At 50.5% G+C, this 15507-nt stretch overlaps 2 protein-coding genes across 4 annotated transcripts in view; one reads left to right on the top strand and one right to left on the bottom strand.

Moving 5' to 3' along the window:
- The first annotated feature begins 11 nt into the window (after positions 1 to 11).
- On the top strand, positions 12 to 3840 carry UQCC2 (ubiquinol-cytochrome c reductase complex assembly factor 2). 2 transcript variants are annotated; one of them, XM_034069780.1, is made up of 4 exons: positions 12 to 181; positions 2486 to 2560; positions 2896 to 2965; positions 3665 to 3840. In XM_034069780.1, the coding sequence occupies exons 1-4, from the start codon at positions 44 to 46 to the stop codon at positions 3757 to 3759; spliced, it is 378 nt and encodes a 125-aa protein (XP_033925671.1). In that variant the 5' UTR covers positions 12 to 43; the 3' UTR covers positions 3760 to 3840. The 2 variants fall into 2 exon arrangements, with proteins under 2 accessions (XP_033925671.1, XP_033925672.1); XM_034069781.1 differs by having other exon boundaries at positions 3642 to 3840.
- A 1081-nt stretch (positions 3841 to 4921) lies between these two features.
- ITPR3 (inositol 1,4,5-trisphosphate receptor type 3) overlaps positions 4922 to 15507 on the bottom strand; it is a 36504-nt gene continuing 25918 nt past the window's right edge. For both annotated transcript variants that reach the window (XM_034069658.1, XM_034069659.1), the window contains exons 40-58: positions 15293 to 15467; positions 15023 to 15207; positions 14493 to 14693; positions 14009 to 14119; positions 13840 to 13935; positions 13532 to 13633; positions 13168 to 13254; positions 12438 to 12548; positions 11642 to 11834; positions 10611 to 10736; positions 9938 to 10110; positions 9667 to 9831; positions 9000 to 9192; positions 8563 to 8658; positions 8024 to 8148; positions 7611 to 7776; positions 6761 to 6921; positions 6088 to 6249; positions 4922 to 5774 (exon numbers count right to left, since the gene is read on the bottom strand). In XM_034069658.1, the coding sequence (XP_033925549.1) occupies positions 5706 to 5774; positions 6088 to 6249; positions 6761 to 6921; positions 7611 to 7776; positions 8024 to 8148; positions 8563 to 8658; positions 9000 to 9192; positions 9667 to 9831; positions 9938 to 10110; positions 10611 to 10736; positions 11642 to 11834; positions 12438 to 12548; positions 13168 to 13254; positions 13532 to 13633; positions 13840 to 13935; positions 14009 to 14119; positions 14493 to 14693; positions 15023 to 15207; positions 15293 to 15467 (2697 nt within the window). In that variant the 3' untranslated portion in view covers positions 4922 to 5705. The remainder of the gene's footprint in view (positions 5775 to 6087; positions 6250 to 6760; positions 6922 to 7610; positions 7777 to 8023; positions 8149 to 8562; positions 8659 to 8999; positions 9193 to 9666; positions 9832 to 9937; positions 10111 to 10610; positions 10737 to 11641; positions 11835 to 12437; positions 12549 to 13167; positions 13255 to 13531; positions 13634 to 13839; positions 13936 to 14008; positions 14120 to 14492; positions 14694 to 15022; positions 15208 to 15292; positions 15468 to 15507) is intronic.

Raw genomic sequence — 15507 nt, 5'->3', positions numbered from 1 at the left:
GCGGCCGGGCCCGTCTCGGCCGCCGTAGGGCACGTGAGGCGCGATGGCCGCCAGCCGGTACCGGCGCTTCCTGAAGCTGTGCGAGGAGTGGCCGGTGGAGGACACGAAGCGGCAACGGGACCTGGGCACGTTCCTGCGGCAGCGAGTGGCGCAGGCCTTCCGCGAGGGAGACAACACGGAGGTGACGGCGGCGGCCCCGGGGGGGGGGCGAGGCGGGGCCTGGGCCGCGCAGGCGCCTCTGCTCCACCGGGTTTAACGGGTTCTGTGGGGCACAAACCGGAGGTGGGGTTGAAGGGACCTTAAAGCTCCTCCAGCTCCAACCCCTGCCACTGGAGCAGCTGCTCCAAGCCCCTGTGTCCAACCTGGCCTTGAGCACTGCCAGGGATGGGGCAGCCACAGCTTCTCTGGGCACCCTGTGCCAGCGCCTCAGCACCCTCCCAGGGAACAGCTTCTGCCTCAGAGCTCAGCTCAGTCTCCCCTCTCTTGGGCAGGTTCAAGCCATTCCCCTTGGCCTGTCCCTACATCCCTTGTCCCAAGCTCCTCTCCAGCTTTCCTGCAGCCCCTTTAGGCACTGGAGCTGCTCTCAGGTCTCCCCTTCAGGAGCCTTCTCTTGTCCAGGCTGCCCCAGCCCAGCTCTCTCAGCCTGGTTCCAGAGCAGAGCTGCTCCAGCCCTCGCAGCAGCTCCATGGCCTCCTCTGGCCTCGCTCCAGCAGCTCCTCCATCACTTAGGGGAAGCTGTGATTTGTACCCAGTTCTTGCACCATGTGCACTGTGTGCTTTGGGGAACCCCTTTCCTGTGATTGTGGCAGTGGGGAAGAAAGCACTGTGGCTTTGTACTGGAATTGAGTTGTGTGTTCTGCTCATGGTGAGGATGATGCGCTGCAGTGTGAGTACATAGTGAACTGCAGCGCTGTCTGGCATTGTTAGGATGCAGGAGTTGTAAAATTGGATTCCAGCTGCAGTGTAATTGTATTGGAGTTTAGGCTTTGGTGCTGAAATAAATTAGACAAGTCGATGCTTGACTTGGGCTGCAGACCTTTAGAGGCATGCAGGTGTTGCTGTGGAGTGTAAAAGTGCCTTTTCTCAGCATAAAGACATTCCAGATACGTGTTTTCTACTTCAAGGGACCATTATAGGTACCTAATTCTCTATTGGTCACCAGAATAGTCTGCAGCAGACGTTTCAGAGAGTGCTTATTGCTTTCCTATGTGCTCAGGACAGCTGAATGTGCTGCACCAATTGGCTGAAAGGTTCCAAAGCTGCCACTCATCTTGAAAATCTAAATTGATGCCTGCAGCACTGATGTCTATTTGTATGTATAAAGGCTTAATATAGCTAAGGAAATGTAGTGGCAGACAGCAGGAGGAATGTCTGAGAGAAGAACTGAAACCATAAAGGATACTTAATCAGGGTTATGTCTGGTTTATTCATGTGGAGTAAGATTTGCTGATTGTACAGGGTGGGGGAATGCTGTTTCTGCTGCTCATTTAATAGCTGTTGCTGCTATCATTATGAAAACATTACCAGGGTCATTTGAGATGTAACTGCAAGATAGGTTAAGCTGAAGATGATCTGCATTGTGATGGTGCTTACTCTTGCCTGTCTGTCCATGTATCCTCTCTCCTGCAGCAGCCTTTCCCTACTGAATACGGAGAGCCTTGCTTTAGTCCTATAGCTTGTGCAGAGGAGGCCCTGTGCTGAACCTGAGTCAGTGTCTCAAGGACAGATGAGCCTTGTTATTTTATCCCGACATGCTTCTGTTGATGCTATTCCTGTTCATGTATCCATTTGAATCATTTATGTTTGATGTCATTGGGCAGCAATGCAGCGGTCTGGTCAAGTTGACCCCCACTGTAAAGCAGAAACCAAGCTGACGTGCCAGCCATGCTGCTAACTCGATGGCTCTGCAAGGCAGAGGCACCTAGCAGAGGTTTGGTTGTTAGCAAGATATTTCCAACCTCCTAGACTAAAATAGAAATCTATTTACCCTTCACAGGCTGTGCAGTGTCTTCCATGCTGCTTTTCCCTAATCAGTTATAAGTAGTTTTAGCCTGCACCAGGATTTTCTACCTTCCATCCTGATACGTGGTTCTAGTTTATGCTTTAGAATCAAACAGGAAGGCAAAACTGGCCTTTGAGCAGTAAGTCTTGCTGTTTTCACAGCACTACAGATGTTCTCATGCTGTCCAGCACTATTCTCATTAACTGTGTATTCAGACTTGATCTGTGAAACATTTTTGAGCAGAGTTTAAGGTTCATTCTGGAGATCACATGCTGCTTTATTCACCGAGCTGGTGAGAAGTAGAGGAGAAAGAAAATGATTTGCATTCTGGAGCAGCAGAGTGGGGCTTGCCAGCATCCTACATTGCACTGGGAAGTCACCAAAGGCGCTCCTTGACTGTCCTTCTCACAAGTCTTGAAACAAGGTGGGGTTTGCTATGGAGGTTTAAAGTAACACTCATGTAATACTTTTATCTCTTTCCAGATTGCTGACCCTGAGAACTGCGACCAAATGTATGAGAGCTTAGTCAGAATCCACACCAACTACTACAAAAATAAGGTGAGCTTTGGCATTAGCCGTCATTCCTCTCTTAGGGGATGAATCATCACCCTCCTCTGGCACTGGCTGCCTCATCCCAGTGGGAGTGTCAGACAAATGAGCAGTTGGGTGGATGCAGCACGACCTGGTGCCTTTGGTCACTGCAGGAAGGCTGCAGACATCTTGGCCTCGATGGCATGTATGGAAAGTTCCTGGTATGGATGAACAGGATTCCTAGAGCTCAACTGACACTGAGCTCAGATTGTACCCTATGGTGACTTACCTTTTTTAATGCACTACAAGTAACACCCTTTTCTTTCTCTCTCCTTCTCTCACCTACTTACTCCCTTGTGCAGTATCCACGCCTGAAAGACACAAACTTCACAGGAGTAACAGTAGAAGATTGCAAGATGATACTAGCAACAGGTACTGACACTGTGCTTGATCTGAGAATAAGTCAGTGTGGGAAATAAAGTACATTCTAGTCTTTGTAGTGTTCATTCCTACTGAACACCTGTGACTAAAGGGCAGAATGGGACTGCATGCAAATATATTAGGATGTTTAATGAGAAGTAAGTTCAGGAGTAACTGAGAAGGTCTTCACTAATCTTGTCAGGGTGATAAGTCAATTGTAGTTTGCACTGGACAGGAACAGCAAAGAGTTTGCAAGGGCTCTTTGACATCAGATTGCAGGAACTGTGTGAAAGGTAGGCACGTTCACTGTGTCATTCCAAAATGTAGTTTGGCTTCTGTTTCCCCATCTTCAAGTTCCCTTCAGTGGTTTTTTGTATTAGACTTTGAGAGAAAACAGGGTACCATGAGGCAGGAATACTCTCAGCCAGATCATTTATTAAGTGCAGTGCAGGAAGCTAGTGCAGGTTTGTTCTGCTCCAGTTCCTAACTTTGCAGTGTGTGGAAACTGAATATTTGTTGTCAGTGATAAGAGACTCCCTGCACAGTGGATTGGAAGAGAGAACAACCTTGCTTCAGGCCCTGAAATAGAAATTCATTAGGATGAAAGTCAAGAAAAGGAAAATATATGTAAAGCAGAGCTGTTACAAGAGGGCTTTTCATTCCTTTGCTTTTCTTCCTCTTTCCCCAGCTCTCTCTTTTCTCCTTTTGCAGACGCTCTGCAACAGATGGAAGACATGAAAAAAGGGATGTGGAAAAAACTGCGAGAAAAGTTTTATGCCAAGAAACCTGAAGAGGACTCCAAGTGATAGGCCAGCTCCAATTCTCCACTGTATATATTCCTGAACACTGTACGTTGCCATGATGAATAAAACCATTTATTCCTCTTAGCAACAGCATTTTTGTTCAGCCCTACACCCTTCATATCTATTGCCCCCTCTTTACTGAAAATCTAGGCCATGCTTAACACATTGTGCTGAAACCTTATTGGAGCAGTGTAGTTCAGAGGAAGGAACTTAGTGGTGTTAGAGGTGAGCCTTTGAACTACGAGAAATGGAACAACCAGGAGATGCACAGAGGCAGTAGGTGCAACCATGTTAGCTTTAAATGTGCTTGTGAAGATAACAGTAGTGATGTGAAAACGTAGCTACGCTTGTGTTTCTGTGTGTTAGCACTGGTTATAGTGAAATTGAGGGAGGGATACTTTAACCATCACATTTGTTTTCCTTTTGAGAAGGCACAGGAGAGGCCCAAGGGTGATTGTTTACCATGGTGACAGTGGAGTGGTATAAGAGCTTAACTGAGATTTCAATCAGATGCTGCTGGGGTGTGTTGCAAGTCAAGGTAGCTGTGTGCAGCTTTCTGTCAGCATGACAAGAAGGTTCTGTGGGTTACTGCGTATCTGGGGGTTCAAGATAGGTTTTAATGACATGTTGGTATATAGGGCCATAAGCAAATTTCAACTGTGATTCATTAGTCCATTGCTGTGGCCTATTTTAATTCCTTTTTAAAGCTTTAATGCTTGCATCAGTGTCTATTCTCGGGGGGCAGAGGCTGGAGCTGGGATGCCTGCAGCACTGCTTGGCTTGGGCAGGATGAGTGTCTAGAACACAGCTCTGCCAGGACGCTGCTTGGCTCCAGGCAGCACCAGCAGCTGCTCCTTTTTATGTGCTTTTTATGTATTTGAACAGTGTTTTCCTGGCAAGTACTGAAAGAATTTGAAACTTTGCAGCAGGCTTCAATCCAAAGCTTCAGAAAACAGGGCTGGTGTTCAAGGTAGGATTCTTCTTCTGACTGGAGCATCGTTATACATGTTAATGTTTAACAGCTGGAGGTGAGAGCACTGGATTGTGGAGCACCTTGAGTAATACAGCTCAGATTTGTCTTCAGGTCCTTGGACTGTTCTGCATCTCTGTGTAACAGCGCCATTACATAGTAGAGTGCACAGGAAGGGAGCTTACTTGACCATGGTTAAGTTTTGATTATAACATGATTTTGTATTTAATTTAGTTAAGGCAACTTACACTTCAGTTCTTAAGTAACAACAGTAACAACAAAAAAAGGTAAAACATTACACCAGAGATGAAACTAAAACACAGGACACCCCTTCACAGTGAACTCCTGTAAACCTGCACTCTCCTACTACTACTGCCCAGATACTCTTGGTCCACAGAAGGAAAAAAAAGGACTAGTTCACACTAGTACAAGCTTGGGTACTCATCTGGTGAGTCAAATTAACAAATCCATCTCCTTGAGTTCAGCTTCTCTTTACTGCACCCCAGTGATGAACAGAATTCTTTAAATGGAGAGGGATCAGCATGGAGCAGGTACAGCAAATACGATGGCTGGTTTGCAAAGATCCACATGTACTAGTGCCACTCTTGGAATAAGTTAACTATTGCAGCCCTACAGCTACTTGCACTACACCCGAGGTGGAGCCCCTCAGAATGCAGCGCATGGAGATAAAGATACAACCCTCCACATTTGCAAACTAAAGAGTTATTGCAATGAGGGAAAAAACTCCTGTATAATTTATCCTCCTACAAGGGCATTAGAGTAACGTGTGGGTCCAGGTATTGTGAGGAATCCTGGTCAGTCCCTGGCTCCTGAATTGCTTACAAGCACTCTATGGGAAACGGCATGGTCCATCCCTCCCCGACAGCAACAGCCACGCATGGAAGCCAGGAATAAGCAGCCTCGTAGCTGGTGCATAGCGCAGTCCCTCGGTGGGTGAAGCCAGTGCTTCGGCTGTGTCTTAGTGGTTCATGGTATTCTGGACATCCACAAATCCCATCCTTTGTCTGCGCTTCCGTTGCTCTGTCATCTGGAGTTCAAACAAGGACACAGGTGAGGTAGGAAACCAGGCTGCCTTTCTGGTCACTGACACAGCTCAAGTGTGGGACTGCCTAGGCTGCTTTAAGCCTCTGCCAAAAATCCCTTAGTTGGACTCCAGCTGATGAAGAAGGATCAGAAAGCCCCAAATGTCCCTGACCCCCCCCCACCAAAAGGGTTGCAGGAACGCTTTGCTTTGTATCTGAAGTTGTACTGGTGCATGCAGTCAGTGACTATTTTAGTAAGGGCAGCAGGTTTTTAGTCAGATGTTCCTCAAGTGTTCCTATTTTCTAAGTGTTTAATACCTGTTCCTTGAGCTCGTTCAGCTGGGAGGTGAGATGGGACACCAGCTTCATCGTGGTGTTGAGTTTGTCTTGAAGATTCCGGATCTCATTCTGTTCCCCTTCCCCTTCATTGCTGACCAGAGACATGGCTCGCATCCGGGGGAACCAGTCAAGGTTCTTGTTCTGGAAAGGTGAGAATGGGAGTGGGAGGGGAGGAAGGAAGAGACCCGATAGGATGTCACAGGAAGCCTGCTTGTGCTTAAGGATTAAATAAATTCCCAAAGGCTCATCTGGTCTCTATCTGTGCATATTCTCCACAAATGGGGAATTTCAAGGTGTTTTTCCTCTTAGAGCCTTCTCGGCTTAAGTGCAGAAGTTGTTTTTTTCCCATAGATTTCCTTTCCCTCTCTCCTTGTCTTGAAATCACCTTGAAGTCACACTCCCTACTGCTTGGTTCTGCCCTTGGTTCAATCCTTCAATACACAGTACAAAACATCAAATAGACAGCGTGTTGTTGGCTGAGATTGCAAAGTGGAAATAACCAGCTAAGAAAGAAAAGACACAAGAGTGTTACCAAATACTTTCCAAAAGCTCCTTCTCAAACTGCTTTTCTCTGGCAAACCCCTTGTTCCCAAGTACTCCCCACCATAGGCAGGTTGCAGCAGTGAAAGAGCTGCCCCGAGAGGAGCCATACCTTTATCATCTGCGCCACATAACTCTCTGGCCCTGTGTAGTCTGTCTTGTTCTTCACTCGCACCAGCACTATGAAGTATAAGTAGTTCCACATGTTGTGCTCATATTTAATATGCTCCTCAAAGGACACGGTCTTGTTGTCGAACTTGTCCCTTTCCAGCCCTGGGAAAGGCAGGTGAGATGGGAGGAGGTGATGGGAGGAGATGGGGAGGAGAGAAGGTAAGAAGTGAGCAAGCAAAGGCATGTGAAAGGAAGCCAGATGGTTGCATCCTCTCCCAGGTGTGACTTTCAAGAAGTGCTTTTAATAATTAGTTGGCATTTAGCACTCAAAATGGGGGAAATAACCCAGTTGAGTATTCAGGAGGCTGCTATTTAAAGTACTACCAGCGCTGTCTTCTGCCTATGTATCTAAGAGCATAAAATGCACCCAGTGGATCTTTAAAGAAAAAAGCAGCCAGACTTAATGGGGTATTCCTTTTTTTTGGATGCCTTCCCATGACTGAAGGATTCCAGAACATTTTCTGTATCTTCTTTCTTCAGGAATATGGCACTTTTTTTCCCCACTGGCTAAATGATGGTCTCAGGGGTCACAGATAGCAACAAGAACTCCACAATGTGCTGTTTTAGTTTAATAGCTCATTAACAGAAGGGGAGGAACAAGACAGATAATTTCCCCTCTCTGTATCCCTGCTTAAGCCTCCTCACACTGCAGTGACCCATCAGTGACTACACTGAAGGTTTGCTGTGAACCAAATGAAAACCAGAAACCAGCTGAAGCTTCTCACCTTTGCTCAGCCTTAGGGAGGAAAAGCTTTAGGGCAGTTTCTACATGCTGAGATCCCAGCACTCACCACATATGAAGCAGGTTGTCTTCAGTATCTCTTCCTTCTTTTGCTTCTCACTCCTCAGATCAGCAAAGGTGTCAATAATGACGCCAAAGATGAGGTTAAGGACAATGATAATGACAATAAAGAAGAAGAGGAGATCGTAGACAACCCGAGCAGGAAACAAGGACTCCTGTAATAGATGAAAGGGATAAATGTGTCCCTTGTTATCCCTGTCCCAAGGCAGGGATAAACGCTGCCTTGTTACACAGGACATTTGCTTAAGGGTACCCGCTGAGAAGGAATGAAGGTGTGATGGGGAAGAGGAGGCAGCCCTGGAGGACAGCAGGGGATGGAGCTGGAAGGGTCCCAGTTTCCATGGGGTGCACAGGGCACAGATGCAGTAAGAGGATGAGCTCCCACGTGCTGCCCAAACTCACATCCTTGGACGGCTTCCGCAGGATGTCCCCGACGCCACCACCATTCCTCAGCCCATGGTTCAGCACCGTGACGATGCACATGAGCAGCGTGTCGCAGGCACGTTCCCACTGCTCCACCTCTGCTTCTGGGACAACGGAGAGGGAAATGAGAGCCAAGACTCAGAGCACAGAGAGGCTGAAGTGCCAGGGCATGACCAAGAATCCAGAGCTGCAGGATGACTCCTGCTGCAGGGATGCAGGGGAGCTGTGGATCTCCCACCAGCAGCTCCCCAGCTGAGCCTCCAGCTTGCTCCTTGCTGTGGAGGTGTTTGGCCGAGCGCTCCCAAAGCTCCCACTTTCTTTATGACTAAACTGATTCTGCTTCAACATCTTTTGTGCCAGGGTCAGTGCAAAACCTGTGGGTCCCTAGCTTAATATGTGCCAGAAGTGGGCTGCTTGTTCCCACTTTGGGAAAGCTGGGGATTTTCTGAGCTTGCTGACAAAGGCAGCCAACCTACTTTGCCACTAACAGAGCCATCCTTCCTAATGAGCTGGCTTACCTTCCAAGGCAGTGGGCACAGCAGAGCAGCTAACTTGGTCACTGCTGCATGACTCCATGAAGGTCTCCATGTTCCTTTGCATCCCCAAGGGGTCATCTGCAAGTAAAAGAGGCCACAGCGTTTGTCAGAGCATCAGCTTGCTTTGGTAAAGCTCACTCCATATTTTCCAAGCCTTTTCCTGGCTTTGAATCCTTTACCCAAGTTTCAGTGAGATCTGAAATGTCATTTGTAGCTGTCCTGCAATCACTCCCAACCCCAAACCCTGCTCTCTGCAGCACAAGGTCCCCAGCTCAGCACAGGTGAGCCCAAACCCATGACACACACACCCAGACACGTGTGTGCTCTGCATTGGGGGGATGCTGCAGAAGGGGAACCCATGCTCGGCTTGGCCCCTCAAGCCCAAGCACCACAGCCAGCGAGGGCAGGGGGTGAACCACCTTTGGCTTTGCTGTCTGGCAGCCGGTCCACCTCCAGGATGAAGTCATCCTTCAGGAACAGGAAGCCGACGATGGAGAAGAGGTAGACGAGGATGAGAGCCAGGAGAGCCGTCAGCAGGATGGAGCGCCCGTTCCGCGTCACGCTTTTGATGACATTAAACAAGGTCTCCTCACGGTAGATCAAGTCAAAGAGCTGAAAGGAGCCAGGAGCAAAGAGTTGCCATGGGCTGTTCCCTTAGGAATACCTGGCCTACCTATGGCCCTTTCATCCCGAGCTCTCAGATGCCTTAGCAGACTTTGACAAACTCTTATAGACAGCATTGAAGGTTCTCAGCTTACTGAAGGGAAGCAGAGAAGAATGAAGTGACTTGGGCACAGCATAGGAGCCAAGAACAGGACACATGCACCCTGCCTCTGCCCTCACCAGCTCACACTGTCCCCCAGCTGACCCAGATAACGTGCACAGCAGAGATGAGAAAGCAAAAGAGCAGAGAGGAGACAGTAACAGACACTGTCAGAAGGCAGAACATCAGCCTATGCATAGATTAGAGCACAGTGAACTCATTGCTGCTACCTATCAGCCCATGGAAGGTGCCACAGGAACCTGCTAGATTCTAATGGGGCAAACAGGCCACCTCCATGCCCCAGACATCTGCATTTATTATACCAGGATGCTGTAGAAGAGTTCATGCACAAACAGTCCCAGGACACTCGTCACGATGTAGCCAACGTGGTAAAGGAATTCCACATCCATGATCATGGCCTTGTAGCCGCGGATGAAGGTCCCACGATTGCCCACGAAGCTCACCACGAACACAATCTTGTTGGTCAGCTGGGGAACAACCAGAAATGGGATGGAATGGGGTTTGCTGCACGTTATGAATGCAGAACAGCCTCCTGTGGTCCTGTGCTGGTTTTATAGTGCATGGAGGACTTACATTGAGAGCTCCCAGTATGTTCAGGGTGAGTCCAATCCCCAAGTAATAGATGGACCGCAAGATCAGTGCCACGAGGAGCGGTCTGACCCCATAGCGCTTAGTGAACAAGGCCATGATGGAGAAGCAGATCAGGATCCAGAAGAGCAGGGAGATCAGGGGGGAATCCAGCACTCCTGGGAAGAGAAAACCCACAGCAATTAAATGGCATGAGATTAGATGCTGCCAATGAGACACTGCTGCTGTCCAAACTGTCCAGGAAAACCAATGTGCTGATGATCAGAGGAGCTAAAGATAAATGATGCTTGACTGCAAGGACTGCTATTGATTAAGATTTTCTTACTGATAACAGTTTTCTAACATCTTTCATGTGAGACCTCAACAGGGCTGTAAATGAGGGAGGCTTTGCCTGGCAGCAGGTACATCTCTGTCATTGCTTCCCCATTGTACAAATGGGACAGCACAGCCCAGGGAAAAGACCTTTCCCTAAGAAGGAAGAAGTGGGAGGGCTGGGAACTGAAATCCTGACTCAATCCTTTCCAGCAGAAAGAACTCAGGGCTTTAGGAGTCAAAAGGAGACTGAGGGTATGGAAGTACAGGTAAGGGGCTGGTCTTCTGCATACGCAGGTCCCCTTTCTCTTCCTCCTTGAGGAGCAGCATTTGCTGGGGCACTTACCCATGGAAGTGGCTTCAACATAGGGGTAGAAGAAAGCAATGATTATGTTGATGAAGACAGCCAGGTTGAAGGAGATGCTCCCCCAGAGCGTCATTCTGCGGGAGAACCAGTACATCAGCGGCATGCCTGGAGGGAGAGGAGGCAGACACCAATCTCAGCCAGCCTCGTGCCAGGCTTTGTGCTCCCAGGCATCCCAAGGGCTCTGCTGCAGGGACCCTGACCCCCCACATCCTTCCATGAACATAACCTCCCTCCTCATAGGAGCTTTACAGAGTTACTGCTCATGGTTCTTGCCTTCTCAGCCCTTTGACCTGCTCTGGCACCTTGGAATCAACTCAGCCCCATCCTCCTCCTCGCCCTCCTCCCCATCTCCCACCTCCTACAGCCTCGCCACTGACGTCCTTCACAACAACAGTGCCTTTGTGTTCCCAGTGCTGGTGCTGGCTCCCAGGAGACCCAGCCAACAATTCCCCATCCAAGCTGGAAATTTGTTTCCTGCTGAATTCCTGAGATAGTTTTGACTGGACCTGCCAGTGTTTTCAGAGCTGCTACCTCCTCCTTAGTGGCATCCCAGTATTTATAGTGTGACTCCATTGAGCTCCTGTTATTTTAATCCAGGATTTCCGTCTCCATGCAGCCCTGAATGCACCTAACCAGGCCTGCAGGGTGCAGAAAACCAGCCTTTCTTTTCTGTATGTAGCTACTAGATCCTGGCTTAGAAGAAGGCAACTGAACACAAATGAAGAGAGGGCTTTCCAGGGGAAAATCCCAGGGAATATGCTCTAAGATGCATTTCACACTACCAAGGAACTGCACTAACAGGCATGGAGGAAATCCACCCCTTGGATCCCAGTGAACCCCCACTCCCTGCACACTGCCACATGTGTTGTGCTCCAAAGAGCACACGGAGCTCCGAGATGTGATTTCCAGGTTCTCCAGCCCTTCCAAAGGTAGGGCTGTGCCTCCCCTTCCCGATCCACAGCAGGGGCTATTGGAAGTGCTGAGCTGGCTGGGGCAGGCTCTGCTCTTACTGCGCAGTTTCTTCTGCCATTCCATCTCGTTGTGCAGGAAGGACGACTGGTCGAAGAAATCACTGACTTTGCTGCCCTGCTCGTCCTGCTCCGTGGTGGTGAAGAGCCTGTACTTGGTCTCCTTGGTGAGGAACTCGCAGATTCCAGGCACCGGGAAGATTATCTGCTCCATGCTGCGGTCCAGGCGCACGATCTGCAGGATGTGAGGCTGCGTCAGGTCCTGCTCCTGCCATGCTTCAGTTCCCTCTTTCCTACACCCTGCTGTGCCTTCCGCTCTTCCCTCCCACTGCACCAGGATCCAAATGGCACCAGCCACCCAGCCATAACACTGCACATGGACCCAGTAGAGGCAGCCCTGGCTGTGCTGGAGGGAAGCTGGGACACCATAACACTACATAAAACACTACAATATGGACCTATATTGTCCCTAACACTCCAAATGGATCCAGTAGAGGCAGCCCTGGCTGCGCTGGAGGGAAGCTGGGACACCATGGACCCTTCCTGGCCCATCTGCAAGGGGATCCACACCAACACGCAAGGATGGGGCTGCTGCACTGGCTGCATCCCACTGCTGCTGGGGGCAGAAGGAAGGATCCAGGGACAGTTTATTCCCTCAGCTCCTCACGGGCTCTGCTTTGCCTTCAGCTCTCTGCAGAGCAAAGGACCTGTCTGCTGCTTTGCTGGCACAGGGATGGGAAGGCTCCCAGTGCAAAGTAACTGGCACAAGGCAGCCGGAGCACACATGGGGTTCACCAGCCACATGCACATTGATAACCCAACAGCAAAAGGGCCTTGCCTCAATCTGTGATGTGTGTTTCTCATAATAGGCCAGCGGATCCTCCTCTTCCTCCTGCACTGGGGCCGAGGACTTCAGCATCTGCGTCAGCTGCTTGTTATTTAGGCTGAGCTGAGATGTGGGAGAGGGAGAGAGGATGAGTGTGGCCTCAGCCAAGGAGCCAGCTCCAGCTCCGATGCTGTGCTCCTCAGAATCTACCAAAGCTGATGAGGTTTCAAGGGATAGCAAATGAATTAAAGCTTCTCTAAAGGGGCACGAGCCCTCCCCGAGGTGACAGACATTCAATTCCCTGCAATAATTACATCCAAACGCTGCTAATCCACAAATTACAAACCAATGCCCATAAAACCCCAGGGAAATCATATTACTGCTGAATCTCATTTGGGATCTAAGGTAGAAAGGCAAGAAACGACAGCAAAGGACTCAGCCCTTCCTTTCCTGAAGGGAAAGGGAGAAAGTGGGTACCAGCAGGACCCCACCAGCAAGCTGGATGTCACCCTATGGCTGAGCCCCATAAACAGGGCTTGGTGCACTGCCTTTAGACTTGCAGTTTCAGCTGCAAGGGCACTGGTAAGTTTGTGTGTCTTTAGTCCTGCTGGGGAATACCAAACTCCATCAAATCTTAACCAACACAACCCAGGGTGGCTCAGCAGGGATGGGAGACTCTTGGCAGTCTCCGGTCAGGATAGCTCAGAGGGGCTCAGCCTCCATTCCCGAGGGTTTTCCATACCATGGATGAGATACCCTCCTCCTCTTCCTCCTGTATTCGCTTCACTGGCTTCAGGAGCTGCTGCAGAGACTTGTTGTGCCGGGACAGCTGGAAGAGGGACAGCGATAGCTGGGTGAGCATGGGCTGGCTGTGAACATGGGCACGGGACATGGGATGCACAGGGGAGTGGGCAACCGGTGAGCCCAGGGCTTCCCATAGGAGCCAAAGCTCATCTCCCAGCCACGGCTCCCCAAGGCAGCAGCGTGGCCAGAGGAGGTGTCAATAGATGGAGAGAAACACGTGCAGTTGGTGAATGGGAGCCCCATTGGCAGCCCCATTGGCAGCCCCATTGGCAGCCCCATGGGCCCTGCTGTCAGCTCTGTACCTGCAGCGCCAGGATATAAATGTTGTGGCCAACTTCCCGGGGGGAAACCTCAGCGTTCTCACACTCCTCCTCCTGCAGATAGGCCTTCTTAATGACATCGACCTGGAAGGCAGCACAGGGACAAGGAGCTTGCCTCATTTTCCTCCCCTGGCACCAAATGGCTCTGGTTTAGGCAAGGATGCTTGTGCAGCCGGCAGCGACCACAAGTGTGGCAGAGGAGATGCTTACTGCCTGCAAACCAGGACGTGCAGGGAGCAGAGCTCCAGCAATGGGGAGCAGCCTAGGGGTGTTTCACTGTCAGCCCTTACCAGTTCCTGCGGGCGGAGGCTGATGAGGATCCGCTCAGCGTTCTCACTGTCGTGTCTGCTCTCCATGAGGGCCAGGAGGAGCTTGGAGGCATTGTCCTGCCGAGGAGAAGCCTTTCTGAGGGGTGCCCATGCAGGGATGCCCACGCACGTGCCCTGAGGCTCTGCCTACCTTCAGCTGCAGGACCAGGTCCATGCGGTACTTGCAAAGGGGGCTGATGTCGTTTAGGATGAGGGCTGTGATGATATCGATCCCATTGGACTCGTGGGTCACAATGCAGCTCTGCAGGAGCAATGCAATGTGTTAGCCCATGGATGCTGCCAGTCTGCCGGGGCTGAAATGGTGCTGTGCCCACAGCACTGACCCTGCCCCATTTCCCTCCCTGGAAAAGGCACTGTTTGATCACTAAGTTATTTAACCCCCATTTGCATCACTATTATCTAGTAGTCCATAACCCGTGCATCATCACCATGCACCCCGGCATCCTCTGCTGCCCATGTTCCACTCCTGTTCACACCCTGAAACCAAAAGCTGCCCCTGTCCCTCCTGCTTTCCCACCCATTCACCCCAAATCCTCCCTAAGGAATCCCAGATCAGTGGTAAAACACCCCAGGCACACTGGGAATGCCCTATAGCTGCAGGGATACCCACAGACCTGGTTCTCATGGCAGGGCCCTTGGCAGTACTCAGTCAGGGTCTCCAGGGTCTGGGTGATGAGGGCCACGTTGTACTCGTTGATGTAGAGGCCCAGCAGCCCCAGCCCACCCGTGGTGCTGCCGCACATGATGTCCAGGAACTGCAGGGTCTCACACACCAGGTTGTAGTTGGTTTTGTTGTTCTGGCACCGGAGGAAGTTCTGTGGAGCAAAGCCTGTGGTTATGGGGCTGAGCAGCATCAATCCGGTGGGGGAGAGGCCCAGTCCCTTCCCTGACACCCCCTCCAGCTGCAGCTCAATGGGCTGGGGCTACCCCGTTAACATCCAGCCGTCAGAGAGCAGCACTCAGCCCTACAGACACAACTGTGCATGAACAGCACCTTCCGCACCACCAGAAGTTATCCATTAGGAATGGAGCCTTTGCAGATGGGGAAACTGAGGCACAGAGCAGCTGGTGCCACTCCGAACCAAAATGGGGCAGAGCCTACACCCCAGTCCCATGGCCTGATCCCCAGCACCCCATAACCAACCTGCAGGTCCCGGTTGTGGTTCTCACAGAGCAGCTGCAGGAATCGCAGGATGGGCTCCATGATCAGGACTGTCACCCCCATCTCGTTGTTCTGGCCTTGCTCCCCAGTGTCATGGCCCTTCCCAAACCCGATGGCCATCGGGTAGCGGGATGGGGTGCCGGGCATCAGGAACGTGTCTCCTCGTCCTAGAGTGCAATCCAAGCTCGTTTGCATCAGGCTACCCAATGAGACAGACACTGGCTCTCCAATGGGAAGTGGCCCCATCCTTACCTTTGGTGCCAGGGTCAGGCTCATCTTTGTCCTCGCGGGGCTTGTTCCCGATGTCACTCATGTTCACAGACACCGTAGACTTGGTCTCCTGTTGCGCCTTCTTCATCCGGTCATGCAACACCTTGAAGAACTTCTCAGACTTCTTGTCACTGGTCATGAGGTTGTAAAAGGATTTCTGGAGGAGGGAGGGCATAGTCTCCATCATTCAAGTCTCC

This window comes from Melopsittacus undulatus, chromosome 16 (assembly GCF_012275295.1).
Source record: "Melopsittacus undulatus isolate bMelUnd1 chromosome 16, bMelUnd1.mat.Z, whole genome shotgun sequence".
NCBI classification, from domain to species: Eukaryota; Metazoa; Chordata; class Aves; order Psittaciformes; family Psittaculidae; genus Melopsittacus; species Melopsittacus undulatus.
Note: the sequence above shows the minus strand (reverse complement) of the source record. Positions and strands in the feature narration are given on the sequence as shown.